This window comes from Phalangium opilio, unplaced genomic scaffold, assembly GCF_054372755.1.
Source record: "Phalangium opilio isolate 3A_F unplaced genomic scaffold, DU_Popi_V2 ptg000046l_1, whole genome shotgun sequence".
NCBI lineage: Eukaryota > Metazoa > Arthropoda > Arachnida > Opiliones > Phalangiidae > Phalangium > Phalangium opilio.
In genome coordinates this window covers 5,361,175-5,375,881 of record NW_028324169.1, presented here as the reverse complement: position 1 = coordinate 5,375,881, position 14,707 = coordinate 5,361,175, and the positions used below count along the sequence as shown (strand labels likewise).

The window sequence follows — 14,707 nt, the reverse complement described above, 5'->3', positions numbered from 1 at the left end:
AAAATACACTAAGGTACAATAAAACTACAATAAAACACAGTAAAACACAATAAAATACACTAAAAGTACAATAAAACACAGTAAAACACAATAAAATACACTAAAAGTACAATAAAACTACAATAAAATACAGTAAAACACAATAAAATACACTAAAAGTAAAATAAAACACTCTAAAACTACACTAAGGTACAATAAAACTACAATAAAACACAGTAAAACACAATAAAATACACTAAAAGTACAATAAAACTACAATAAAATACTGTAAAACGCAATAAAAGTACACTATACCATAATAAAATACAATAAAAGTACAATAAAATACACTTTCTAGTTGAAGAGGTTTATATTGAACTAACATTGGGAGAAAAACGTTCCAAAAATGATTATTTCATACACCTATACTCTTTAATCGTGACAGATGTTCGTAAAAATGCTATGGTAAGTTGGTTCAAACGAAAATATCATAATAATATTGGCTTGATATTGGGAATGTAGGTAAGGAAATTTATTTCTTTTTACTTTAATGTTATAAATACACAATAGATAAATTAACTAATAATAATAAACTAAATAAACTAATAATAATGAAATGAAATGAAATTGAGGTTTATTGTCCATACAAAAAACTACAATGAGTTCACTGGAGTATAGACATAAAATTGAACATTTGTTTCAAGTGATTTGTAAATAGGAGACATTGTTAATTTCCGTGATTATACATATTTGTTATGGATATTGTAAATGGTTTAATGCACAGAATAAAATAGAGAAAGTTAAAATTAATTAATTGGAATTAAAGCTAAATAACCTCGAATGAAGAGGATTTCGTAATGAATAGTGGTTTAATCTTAAGTTTTATATCTTTTATTTTAGTGGTGTAAATATCAAACCTATCCTGAAAGATATTGCATGTTTTCTGCATCCTATAAATTGGATTTAGCCTTAGGGGTGAGGGGTAAAAAGTTAAAGATCTGCGTAGATTGGAAGGTACTATAAAAGCCTGCTTAGACAGAAGTTCCGGTGACGAAAAATTACCTTGTACAAGTTTAGCTACAAACTGTACGTCTGCTAATTTCCAATGATATTCTAGTGTTCTTAAACCCAAAGTATCTAATAATAAATCGTAGTTATAGACATGGTCCCTCAGGTAAAATGGACTGCAATAAGCTATGAATTTCCGTTGCACGCCTTCCAGTCTATCTAGTAAATAGACACTGCAGCCGCTCCATACCGAGCAGCCATAAAGGATACGAGACCGGACTAAACTCAGGTAAAGTAACCTGAAGTGTTTTAGGGAGTGAAGCTTTCGAGTAAGTTTACATATAACAGCTAGTGCTCGACGGTTACGATTACCCGTGTTATTTATATGTTCCCGAAAATACAGTTCTCTATCAAAAGTGACACCAAGGTCTTTCATCTTGCTTTTTTGAGGAACTAACAAGTTATTTATGTAAAATTTCGATTTGACCTCTCGACAAACACGTCGGGTATACGTCACGTGGACTGATTTTGCCGGATTAATCGGTATATTGTTACAATCGCACCAACTAGAGATGGCATCAAGGTCGCACTGTAATAGGAAGCTATCGTGGCGGGAACTGACAACTTTACATATTTTAATATCATCGGCGAATTGAAAAATTTTAGCGTTCTTTATGGCAAATTGTAAATCATAGGCATATAAATTAAACAACAGAGGACCGAGTGACGAGCCTTGCGGAACGCCGCAAGATACTACATAAGAGTTATTAGTCATAGCCCCATTACACTTAACGACGTTGACGCGATCCGATAAGTAATTAGCCATCCAACGCAATAACTTGCCATCCACACCTAGGTGTTGCAATTTATTTAAAAAGAGACCATGAGACACTCGGTCGAAAGCCTTGGCCAGGACAAGGTAAACAACATCAACCTGACCACGGCTTTCAACCTGCGGTGCCACGAAATCCAGAAAGGATGTGTGGTTCGTTGCGACACTCTTGCCTGGTAGAAACCCATGTTGGCAATCATTGGGGAAGCGTTTGAGCCAGCTTTGAAAGTGGGAGTGCATTATTTTGTCAAATACTTTGGCGAATACGCACAATAAAGAATTTGGTCGGTAGTTCTTCACATCCTGGACAGGCCCGTTCTTGTAAATGGGAACTAAAACGGCTTTTTTCCATAGAGTTGGAAATGCGCCTAGCTCTAGAGATAGGTTGAATATATGGGTGAGGACGGGAAGCAGGGGAGCTGCACAACCCTTAATAATGAAGGCCGGTATATCATCGCAGCCAGTTGAGAATTTCAAAGGTAGTACCTTAATGGCCGCATAGATCTCAGTAGGGGATATAGTTTGACACTGGTACCCGTAGGGAACAACATTAGTAAGTTGAGAAGCAACAGCGGGATATTGTTTTGTAGCATCAACTGAAATCTTTGAAAAATGTTGGCTGAAATGTTGGCCTAAGACCTCTGCATCGGTGATATATTCACCATTGACCTTAAGAGATAATGGCATAGAAGCCGGTTTTAAATTCCCATTAACGTAACTCCAAAATTTTTTGGGATGGGCTCGAGCATCCGCACATATTCTAAGTGTTTCCGATTGGCGGTCCCTAACAGTCAACCGTCGAACTACAGCCCTTAGTCTCTTAAATTCAATAAAGTCCTTTATATCCCCAGTGCGGTTTTTTTAAAGTAGTACTTTTTCCTTTTAATGGCTAATTGGAGGGCTCGAGAATACCATGGAGGAAATTTAGGGCAGAAACGGGCCTTGCTCTTAGGTATTGTAGATTCCATAGCATATTGAACTCGGTTGGTTAAATAGGTCACACAAAAATCAAGGTCTCGTGAAAGAAGAACTGCTGACCAATTTGTATCTCTAACCATTTTGTAAAGTAGTTCGTAGTCACCATTTTGAAATTTGAATTGAGAGGGAATGGTAGTATGCGATGGTGAGGCCTTTGTGTTATAAGTAAGTTGAAAGGGTGGGTGAAATTTATCTATTTTAACTAGAGGGGATGACAGAGGGACAACATTTAAACCGTTAACATTGGTTAAACAGAGATCTAATAGGTTTAAATCGCCAAGTTTAGGGTTAATTTGGTTTAAATTTAAAGAAAAACAAAGTTCAAAAATATGGAGTGCTTTGGATTTTGTCACTGAGGAACAGCCCTGAGTGCCGTAATTCTCCCAGTCTACTTTTGGGAGATTGAAGTCGCCGATTAGTATTATATCATTTTCGAAGTTCCTTAATTCCTGAATTAATCGTTCACTATAAACTTTGTACTGCACATCGTTGTTGGCTGGTTTAAAATAACCCGACTCTAGCAATAGAGAGTCGCTAGCTCCGGTTAAGATCTCTAGAAAGACGCATTCCTCACTGGCTTCTAGATCATTACGGCGAATACATTTTAGGGACTTTTTTACGGCAATCAGTGCCCCTCCTCCCCTGACGCTTACTAATTTAGGATCAGGCCGATCTGCTCTATAAACTAAATATGTACAAGGAAAATAGTCGTTAATAAATTGCGCATCCCCAAACCAAGTTTCAGTTATACAAATAACATCCAAATCCAGCCCTATGACATTATCCAAAAATTCCTGAGATTAAGTTCTTAATCCTCTAACGTTCTGGTATCCTATTGTTAGCTGTACTGTCATTAGTCAGAATTGGTAGCAGAGTTGGTTGTGAGACCGTCCTTTAGCAATTCCGACTCGTGTTTGTGATCAGCACGTGGAACACCTGTAAAGTTCGCAATGATGCAGTCAGCTGGCCATATGTTTGTGTCATCGAGCGCATCAAACTCCTCCGGAACAGTACACGTCACGTAAAAGGATGAGTGTCGCGCATTTGGATTTTTTGGGCGCAAACGGATACACTGAGCCGATGTAATCCCGTGATCTTCCACGAGAGCAGCCTGAAGATCCCCAGATAGCAGTGATTCATCCAATAAGCTTACAAATAAAGCCTTAGGCGCCGGTTTTGGGCCACGAATCGCAACTTTCAACCGTGAAGCTGTGGCCGATCCCTTTTTTAATAATAATAAACTAAATAAACTAATAATAATAATAAACTAAATAAACTAATAATAATAATAAACTAAATAAACTAATAATAATAATAAACTAAATAAACTAATAATAATAATAAACTAAATAAACTAATAATAATAATAAACTAAATAAACTAATAATAATAATAAACTAAATAAACTAATAATAATAAACTAAATAAACTAATAATATTAATAAACTAAATAAACTAATAATAATAAACTAAATAAACTAATAATAATAATAAACTAAATAAACTAATAATAATAATGAACTAAATAAACTAATAATAATAATAAACTAAATAAACTAATAATAATAATAAACTAAATAAACTAATAATAATAATAAACTAAATAAACTAATAATAAACTAAATACTTTGTTCCACGTATTATTATGATCAATATGATATTGAGTCTTACAGAAACTTTGTGAATTTATGACAAATAACTTAAATTACAACAAAATACACTGAAATACACTAAAACTACAATAAAAACACACCAAAACACAGTAAAACACACTAAAAGTACAATAAAACACTCTAAAACTACACTATACCACGTAAAATACACTAAGATACAATAAAACTACAATAAAATACAGTAAAACACAATAAAATACACTAAAAGTACAATAAAACACTCTAAAACTACACTATACCACGTAAAAATACACTAAGGTACAATAAAACTACACTAAGGTACAATAAAACTACAATAAAACACTCTAAAACTACACTAAGGTACAATAAAACACTCTAAAACTACACTAAGGTAAAATAAAACTACAATAAAGCAAAGTAAAACACAATAAAAAACACTAAAAGTACAATAAAAAACTCTAAAACTACACTAAAAGTACAATAAAACACTCTAAAACTACACTAAAAGTACAATAAAACACTCTAAAACTACACTAAAAGTACAATAAAACACTCTAAAACTACACTAAGGTACAATAAAACACTCTAAAACTACACTAAGGTAAAATAAAACTACAATAAAGCAAAGTAAAACACAATAAAAAACACTAAAAGTACAATAAAAAACTCTAAAACTACACTAAAAGTACAATAAAACACTCTAAAACTACACTAAAAGTACAATAAAACACTCTAAAACTACACTAAAAGTACAATAAAACACTCTAAAACTACACTAAAACTACAATAAAACACTCTAAAACTACACTAAGGTACAATAAAACACTCTAAAACTACACTAAGGTAAAATAAAACTACAATAAAGCAAAGTAAAACACAATAAAAAACACTAAAAGTACAATAAAAAACTCTAAAACTACACTAAAAGTACAATAAAACACTCTAAAACTACACTAAAAGTACAATAAAACACTCTAAAACTACACTAAAAGTACAATAAAACACTCTAAAACTACACTAAGGTACAATAAAACACTCTAAAACTACACTAAGGTAAAATAAAACTACAATAAAGCAAAGTAAAACACAATAAAAAACACTAAAAGTACAATAAAAAACTCTAAAACTACACTAAAAGTACAATAAAACACTCTAAAACTACACTAAAAGTACAATAAAACACTCTAAAACTACACTAAAAGTACAATAAAACACTCTAAAACTACACTATACCACAATAAAATACACTAAGGTACAATAAAACTACAATAAAAAACAGTAAAACCCAATAAAAGTACAATAAAACACTCTAAAACTACACTATACCACAATAAAACTACAATAAAACACACCAAAGCACAGTAAAACATGTTTACACTAGACCGCCAAGAAGAAAAAACACTGAATTTTTGAAAGTTATTTATTTGTCTTAGTTTTCCCAGTTTCCCAGGTATGTACGAACCCTGAATTCAACCTCGTACAGATAGGCAGTTCAGCGTTATTATGAAAAATGCAGAAATAATATCCTCATAAAAAGTTCACCACAATGTTTATTGGTAACATTTATTTTCTGTTTTTCTTTACAATTAATTGACAAGAGATATTTCAGTAAGAAATACAATGAAGAGCTATTGTTATTTATTTGTCTTTGATATTTCTTTTTTCGTTAGTAAATATATTACCTTTATCTTCTTTTAGGTTATTTGATAGGTCCAAAGTATGAAAAGGTACATTTGGATTACTTATCAAAACCAATGCAAGTTTATGGGCAAAATCCCTATTTAAAATACAAATCTTTACATTAAATCACGTAATTATAAGAATAACTTGTACGAATATACACCATTTAACTCCTATATTATCTAAATAGAGTTCCTCAATGGAGACAGTTTTTTCATAACAGCCAAAATCTGTTCCAAAGCTTCCGGGACCATTGTTTTTATACACAATGTAAGGTAGATTTGATTTTCTTTTTACTTACTCTTTAAAACTAACCTGACAAATTACATCTTTTTTGTACGTTTTATATTTTTCATGTAAATGGAAGCTTCGAGATCAGTAGCACCTCCTGGAGGAGTCTGGATATTTTTCCTTTAGTTCAGTTTTGAACTGTCGAAATAAGATACGGTTCTTTTCTTGATCGGTATCCTTTTCTTTATGGAATGAGTTGGCCAATTTCAGGCCCTTATGGATGACAAAAGCGTTATTTAAAACTGAAAATTTGTATCCTACAACGTGTAATTCGCAAACCTGCAAAGATATTAATCAATGGGTTAATTATCCATTGTTTCTTCTTTCTACACACGGTGGTATCTTGGTCTTACTTGACTTATACGATTAAAGCCATATTGTCTAAACCTTTCATCATGATAAGGCGCTGAATTTCTGCTGAAGAAGAAAGGTTCCCAAGGATCTCTCCACAAGACTTCAAAAATGGCAGCTAACTTATTAGTCATTGGTTCTCTATACCAGGCTTAGTAGTCAATATGTTTCTGACATTTCCAACAAAGCTCGATGTAAAAGAGGTGGGCGTCCATCATTTCCAAACGTAGTCCGTTTTATCATTGGGTATTTGGGCTATTTCTTTCATTTAAAATGCGGGTACAACGTAAACAGCTTTATCATCTTTTCGAGATTCGAGAAATAGCCTATTTTCTCAGGCATACTCCAGGAACATTTCGTGGAGGTTATCGTTGGGCATCATATCGACGTCTAAGACTAATACAAATTCTGTGGTGGAATTTCTTCTCATTGACATCAACAGGAGCGAAACCAGTACTTGAATGTGCAGTTGCATTGTAGGATTTCATTATTTTTGGTAAGGCATCAATGTAATTTAGTTTCTTCGTTCTAGTTAACAACTTGAAGATTTTATCCTTTAAAGTTCTATTAAACCTTTCAATTACTCCGCATTTAATTGCACCTACACTAGTATAAAGACTTATTCCCTCTTTTCTTAAATAATCTTTAAACAATTTTGATAAAAATTCACTACCTTGATCAACATTAATTCGTATCGGCTTTTTTTCTTTAATAACTCTCCGCAAAGCTTTCAAAACCTCTTTACTAGTTTTATTTTTCAAAGGAAGACTCCAAGCATATTTTGAGAGGATATCAATAATAGTTAGAATATATTGAAACCCTTTATTATATTTTTTAAGATTTCGTAGATCGATCAAGTCGCACTGAAATACTTCGCTGGCTGTTGTAACGTAAGTACGATTTCTTGGAAAGTATATCCTCCTTGATTTGTGAATGGTATATGTTGGCTGAGACTGAAGCCATGTCTTAATTTTTTTCTTCGAAACATTTTTCACTCCTTGTTTCAATTTCTTTGCGCTACCGTAACTGAGAGGACTTTCACTGTTATAATACACTCGGCTTAACTTATTTTCCATAATTACACTTTCTCAAAGAAAGATTTTCTATTTAAACCTTGTCAATGTACGTTTAAAGCTATCCATTCATCTTAGTCTCATATCAATGACGTCACAATTGTAGAAGATTTAACCCTTGTCAATGTACGTTTCAAGCTATCCATTCTCGTCTCTTAATAATGACGTCACAGATACAGTTGTAGAAGATTTAACCCTTGTCAATGTACGTTTAAAGCTATCTCTCTCTTATCAATGACGTCACTTCCCAATAGGCGGCGCGCGGTGTTTTCCCGCCAATGACGTCACAGATACAGTTGTAGAAGAGACTGACAGGTGTTTTCCCGCGCAGTGTTTCGCGAGTTTCCCCGCGAGTGGGCGCGCGAGTTTTCCCGCCAGGGGGCGCGCGGGTTTTCCCAGGTGGGCGTGGCATAATTACGTCATAGGTCGTTGACACAGTGACCTTGATATTCTACACCTACATTCTACGCCTACATTCTACACCTACGGAGGTACGAAGTGTAGGTCTATACTACTAACTTGGCCACGGGAAGACTTGGCAAGGTTCATTCTCTTTTCCGATGAAAAAGTAAATATGAACTGGGTAATTTCTTATGCTAATTTCAATTAATTTTATTCTTGATATTTTATAGTCCTTTCAAAGTTCGCCATCGTCGCCGGTGGTGTGGGTCACGTGGACCACAAATCAAAGATACGACCCGAACTTCGTCAATCATACGAAAAGGAGCAGGCGTTTTAGCGTCAACGTTTGGGGATGTATTGGCGATGGCAGGGTCGGCATTTTGCACCCAATTGAGGGACGTCTAAACGGCCAGTCCTATATTCAGATTTTGCGGGACTCCATGCTTCCCTTTGTGGCCGCTATTTATGACGTGGAAGACCAAAACCGGTAAGTTTATTATCATTAGTTCTATGGAATTTACTGATTTATCACATAAATATTTCAGCCTGTGGTTCCAAAAGGACAACTGCCCCGCGCACAATGCCCGAATTGTGGCCAATTTCTTGGACCACGGAGGAATTAACGTGTTGGAAAGGTCATCGCACTCGCCGGACTTAATTCCCATTGAAACCATGTAGGCACATATGGCAAACAACATGGAAAAGACAATTCCGTACACTCGAGAATATTTTCTCAACATCGTTCTTGCCACTTACAACCCTTTGCCACCTGATTTCATCCGGAAATTATGTGTGCCCTTTAGGAAAAGGCTACGAATGTGTTTGCGCGTGAGGGGCGATTCGCTGCCGTATTGATTAAATATTGATTAGTTTTTTTGGTTTACAAATTGATTTTTGCTAAGCGGTTTATTTTTGTTTGCCAAATTGGTGCAAAACGGTTTAATCTAGTTAGCCATCATTTTTGCTAAATATTTGTTTCCAAAAATGCATATGAAACTTTTTGTCGCTTTTGATTCATTTATAAACGCACGTTTCTATATGGTAACAAACAGAACAATAAAAGAATATTTAAAACCAATTTGCAGATTTCAATTCAATCTTTTGCATGTCAAATTCGAATTTACGTTATCCCTTCATGTTCCGCAGGATCTAACTGGCACTACCCCGACTCTTCTAATATATAACAGCCTATTTTTTCTCGAACCGCCCGTCCGAATTCACTTTTCGTGATTTTTAAACGATTCTTCTACCAGTTATAAGACCTATCTGCACAGTGAAACATCCAGGAAATATCTCTGAATGATTTTAAAAATCAAAATAGATTATTATTTCATCGATAATTTAAAACTGGCACCTTCGGCCAATAGCGTAACGCCCTGGCCTGCCTTCCAGTTTTGGGGTGTCGATTTGCCGTTTTATCTGCAGGTTCTAGTATAGGTTGGGCTTCGATTCAAATTTAGCCACCGAGGAGTAATTTTCACCAAGGGGAAAAAATTGAAAAAACATTATTCGCTACCACTTGTTGGTGTATTAGCCGCAACGGGCTTTTCTTCTAGTAGTCCATAATTCGACTTAACCTAATGGCTATTTAAACGTCACTCGATATATTTTCACAAACACACTGATAAGTCGTGAAAGAACGGTGCAATCTGAAACATGTTAACACTTTCTTATTTTCATCTTCCCTCCATGAAGGCCGCTGAAGAACTCTACGATATATTTTCCCAAACCAAATGGCGCCTAGGCAAAACCCCGCCTCAAACACTCTCCTTTCCACCTGAATTGAAATAGATAAGGTGTCGTATTCAATAGCTCGATCCATAAAGTCCTTTCAAAGACATAGCAAGGAGGCTGTATCCTATTCCTTGTTGGACGGAAAACTTCTCGTAATCTATATAGTCCAGTTTTTACGGTAGTTATTGTAAACGTGGCTGCCAGCGCCAGTCATGAGCTAAATATTTATTTAGTCTGCTGATTCTGTTACGCGAACTAAGCCGTTGATTCTTTGAAAAACTCCCACACCTCAGCCGTGCCACCCACCTCTCAAAATCCGGGAAATTTGGAGATTTAGTTGGGAGCATTTTTCTTGGGAAATACGCTAAATGTGCTAGGATCAGGTTTTTCGTCGATTCCCCTCTTGGTTGGAAATAGGGGCCGGGCCCTTCTGCAGAATTTTATGGCTCGAGCTATTTGCAAGAAAGGCATTTTGATTACATGCATGCTTCCCACTCCCGAAATGTCTGTAGGTTTATTTAATCGCTTGTTCTCGAATGGCTTCTCAAAATGCAAGAATAATTTCGTGTAACGTCATTCATTGGTTTCTAAGTAAAATACTACAGAAACAAATAACAACAATTACACCGTTTAAGTATCCCATTAATATTATAAAAAACTATAGTGCACCTTTTCGAAGCATCACCAAATTAATAGGAGTAAAAACCCTGCATGCGAGAATTCTAGGCATTGCGGTAACGCTTTGCACTTCCACACTGTGTGCAACTTGTGACATTCTCAATGTTATGATTTTAAATAAACTATAATATCTCGCAAACTATTAAAGATGCTACGAAAATATTCACACCTTCTAAATATAAATCGACCCTGCTGATGCCAAAAATCATATTCATTTTCTCCAAAGCATCATAGTTGAAGAGATTCAACATTTCAGATTTTGGACATTTTGTGATTTTTAAGCACGTGCTTCAACCTTTATCAGAAGCTTGAGTCTCGTTTGATGGTAAACCATATTATTTATGATAGTTTCAAGTATCATATCACTGTGATTAACGGTCTTTGAATTATTAAACAATTTCGGAAAAAAAATCAACGGGCAAAGACTTTTCTAACAGACTGTACAATGGATCTTTCAAACAAACTTGTTCCAAACTTTTACACATAGAATAATACAAAATGATTTTTTGACAATTTTGCGAAAAAATAGTTTCTGTATAATGTATTTTCGTTGCTGTAACGTATAAACGTACCTCTAGAGTGAATGCCCCAAATATATCAGAACTAGCATCTGAAATATACGGATATGCTGCTAGAGTTGTAAAATAATCATATTGCATAGGATTCGATGTACTGTTCAAATTCTTGTCTGCGATGCGTGTAAAATCAGTCTCTTTCTTTAATTTGAAACGTTAAATGTTTGGATTTAGATTTATTTTTACTCAATACTTAAAATTGTCTTACATCACTAAAGAGATGATTTTTGAATTCGTCAAACCTACAAAGAAACACTGAATTAACTAAGGAGAACAGAGAGTAAGGGTTGCCTTATAACCCCAAACATTTTACCCCCTTCCTTTTAAAGAGGTTAAAATATTTTGGATTATAAGACAATCCCTCAGGTTGAGGGGATTGGGATCGTCACGTGACGGTGTTGGCGGGAAATTTGAATTGTTGCGCCACCTGCTGGCGGATTTCTTGGCGGTATATTTTAGCGTCCTTGGTGGTGCATGTTGACGATGGCTAATTTTAGGTGTATGCTATAGCAGATCCTGAAAAAGATAGTCTTATTCTATAGTAGATCCTGAAAGATAGGCTTATGCTAGGTTATCCTAGTTGTATAGGCGGAAAAATCAGAAATTGTATTAGACTTAGAACATTTAATGGGCACGAAATACCGATTTTTTTATAAAAATATTAATACCGATTTTTCATAAGATTACTACTAAATACACATGAATATTGATTAAAATACTGCAGGCGAATTCAGCTGAAAATACACTAATACGACCAGGCCCCCTCGGCCTATTAGTGGGTCACGTGATATCCGGCTATCATGTTATGCTCACTAGCCCCAAAACGGAGAGGAGAACAGCACCGAAAATGGCGGGATATTTGAACACGACCTTGAGCATCGCAGGTCATCGCATCATTTTAGGTTTTTTGAAGGTTAATTAAGTTGCCATCCGCTTACCAATGGTGAGTTAAGTTGTCATCCGCCTACCAATGGTGAATTAAGTTGATATGTGCCTACCAATAGTGAATTAAGTTGATATGTGCCTACCGATGGTGAATTAAGTTGATATGTACCTGCCTGCTAGGCGCCTACCGATGGTGAATTAAATTGCTAGGCGTCTACCGATGATGAATTAAGGTGATTTGCACCTACTGATGGTGAAATACGTTGATACACATCTCCAAAGCCATTAAATTTAGACACGTCTGAACGTGTTTACGTAAAAATAAAAAACATATGGGAATAACTTCTGTTGTTAAGGTTTAGCCCCGCCCCATGATTTCATAAAACCTACACCTGTGGCCAAAAGATGATTTTTGGAAATTATAGTGTCATTTCGCTAACGAATTCTGGAGAGAACGGTTGGTGACAAGGCTAGTAAGAAATCATGTATTTGGTAATAATAACCCTTAAAATGTGCTAATTAGAAAATATATGAAACAGTCTAGCTATATTCGTGGATACTTTACTCGGAAATGTTAAAATCAGTATATTAGTAAGCATATCAAGTAAAATTCAGGTGGATTTAATTCGTCTAACTACATCTCTTTCGGTATGCCCAAAAATGTTCTTGAAAACATCATAACACAAGGGTATGCCTCCATGCCTCATAGTGTAGTGACTTTAAAAGGCGTGCCTGACTACGGCCAATTAAATTATTTCTGCAAATAACGTGACTGCGCGCACTTCAGTCGGTGTGTTTAGTTCAATCTAAAAATTTTATCGGTTTGTCGACCCATAAAGAGCGAAGACATCTTCTTGACGTGCGAAACTTTTGTACTGTGCGGTAAGTTTAAATACCGGATTAAGGACTTGTGCCCGTGTTACGAATTGGCAGATTATTCACTAGAGATTCAAATCAGGTACGACAGTGACTTTCGAGTTCAAATGGAATTTTGGAAGCATCATAGTTAATTCAAAGCAAATTTTGCTTCATAAAATGATATGTTTCACTTTTTATTATAACAATGTCGGTATTTTACTAAATATTGATGTGTACTTGAGATAATTGTTTTCAAATTAGCCACTTGTTCATGGTAAAATATATTTTTAGGTAGTATTTTATAAAGTCTAGTATTTTAGGCAGTATTCAGCTATAACTTTTGCATGTTTTTTATATAAATGCCGTGTAATTTACTATTAATCGTATGAAATTCAGTATTAAATTCTAATAATCCACTTGTGAATGGTGAAATTGTTGTTTTTAGGTAGTATTATATAAATACCAGTATTTGAATATTCATGTGTATTTTAGGAAGTATTCAGCTATAACCTTTCCTTGTATTTTATATAAATCCCGTGTAATTTAGGAATATTCGTATGAAATTCCGTATAAATTTCAAATAAGCAAGTTGTGCATGGTAATCATGTGATTTTTAGGTAGTATTATATAAATGCCAGTATTTAAATTAATATTCATGTGTATTATAGTAGTAATCGTATGAAAAATCTGTATTAATATTTATATGAAAAATCAGTATTTCCTGCTCATTAAATGTTCTAAGTCTAATACAAACTCTGATTCTACCGCCTATACAACTACAGTAACCTAGCATAAGCCCATGTTTTTAAGGATCTACTATAGCATAAGCCTAATGCTAGCCACGTGACGTCATCATAAAACCCACCAGCGGATGGCGCAACAATCGACAGCATGCACCAAAAAGGACGGTAAAATTTGCTGCCAAGAAATCCACCAGCAGGTCGCGTAACAATCCAAATTTTCCCACCAACACCGTCACGTGACGTCCTCAACCCCCCCCCCTGCGACCGCAGTCCCCCCAACCCGAGAGATGGCCTTATAAACCAAAAAACTTTATCTCCCTAAAGGGGGAAGGAAGGGGTTAAAATCTTTGGGGTTATAAGGCTATCATTACTCTTCATCAGTAAGACATTATTTCGAAGTATTTGTTCGAATAAATAAAAAATATAATTTTAGATTAGGCCAGTCTATGGGGTTGGGGAGGAGTTGGGGATATGAAAATTAACTTCAATTCTTTTTGAGAAAACGGTAACCGAAAATTGACAACTTGGGGCAGCTTTGCCCGATAAGCATTTTCAGACACAATTATCCAAAAAATGCCACTATGTGAACAACCACATTGTTATTGTCTCGTTTCAAAACGTTCACACATTCTTTGTTATAGAATTCTTTGTATCTTATGATGGACATCTATTAGCTTTGCATGGGATGGAAGTCCAAATGGTGCGGGTGGCGGTTGTTTCGTCGGTTGGGGTGTGGCAAGAGTGGGACTGAATTGGTGTTACTCGTGTTGGTAAATTTTTTCATACCGCTCGCTACGACAGATGAACGGTAGCTATCGTACGGTAGGTAAGTAGGATATGTAAACAGAATAAAAATCATTGTTCAGGGAACCGCTTTATTTCACAAGCATTGTTTAGGGAACCGCTTAATTTCGAAAGCCACTGTTTAGCAACCGCTCAACCTGAGAATCATGTACTAATACGAAACGCTTTACTGCTAAACCGCCGTTTAGACAATCGTTGCTTT

The 14,707-nt window shown here is 35.1% G+C and overlaps 1 protein-coding gene across 1 annotated transcript; it reads right to left on the bottom strand.

Annotated features, from left to right (window-relative positions):
* Nucleotides 1-1,272: 1,272 nt before the first annotated feature.
* Nucleotides 1,273-8,375, bottom strand: LOC149676427 (uncharacterized). The gene is made up of 5 exons (XM_089838731.1): nt 8,346-8,375; nt 3,686-4,019; nt 2,875-3,569; nt 1,360-2,638; nt 1,273-1,286 (listed from the first exon to the last, which is right to left on the bottom strand). The coding sequence occupies exons 1-5, from the start codon at nt 8,373-8,375 to the stop codon at nt 1,273-1,275; spliced, it is 2,352 nt and encodes a 783-aa protein (XP_089694857.1).
* Nucleotides 8,376-14,707: the final 6,332 nt, after the last annotated feature.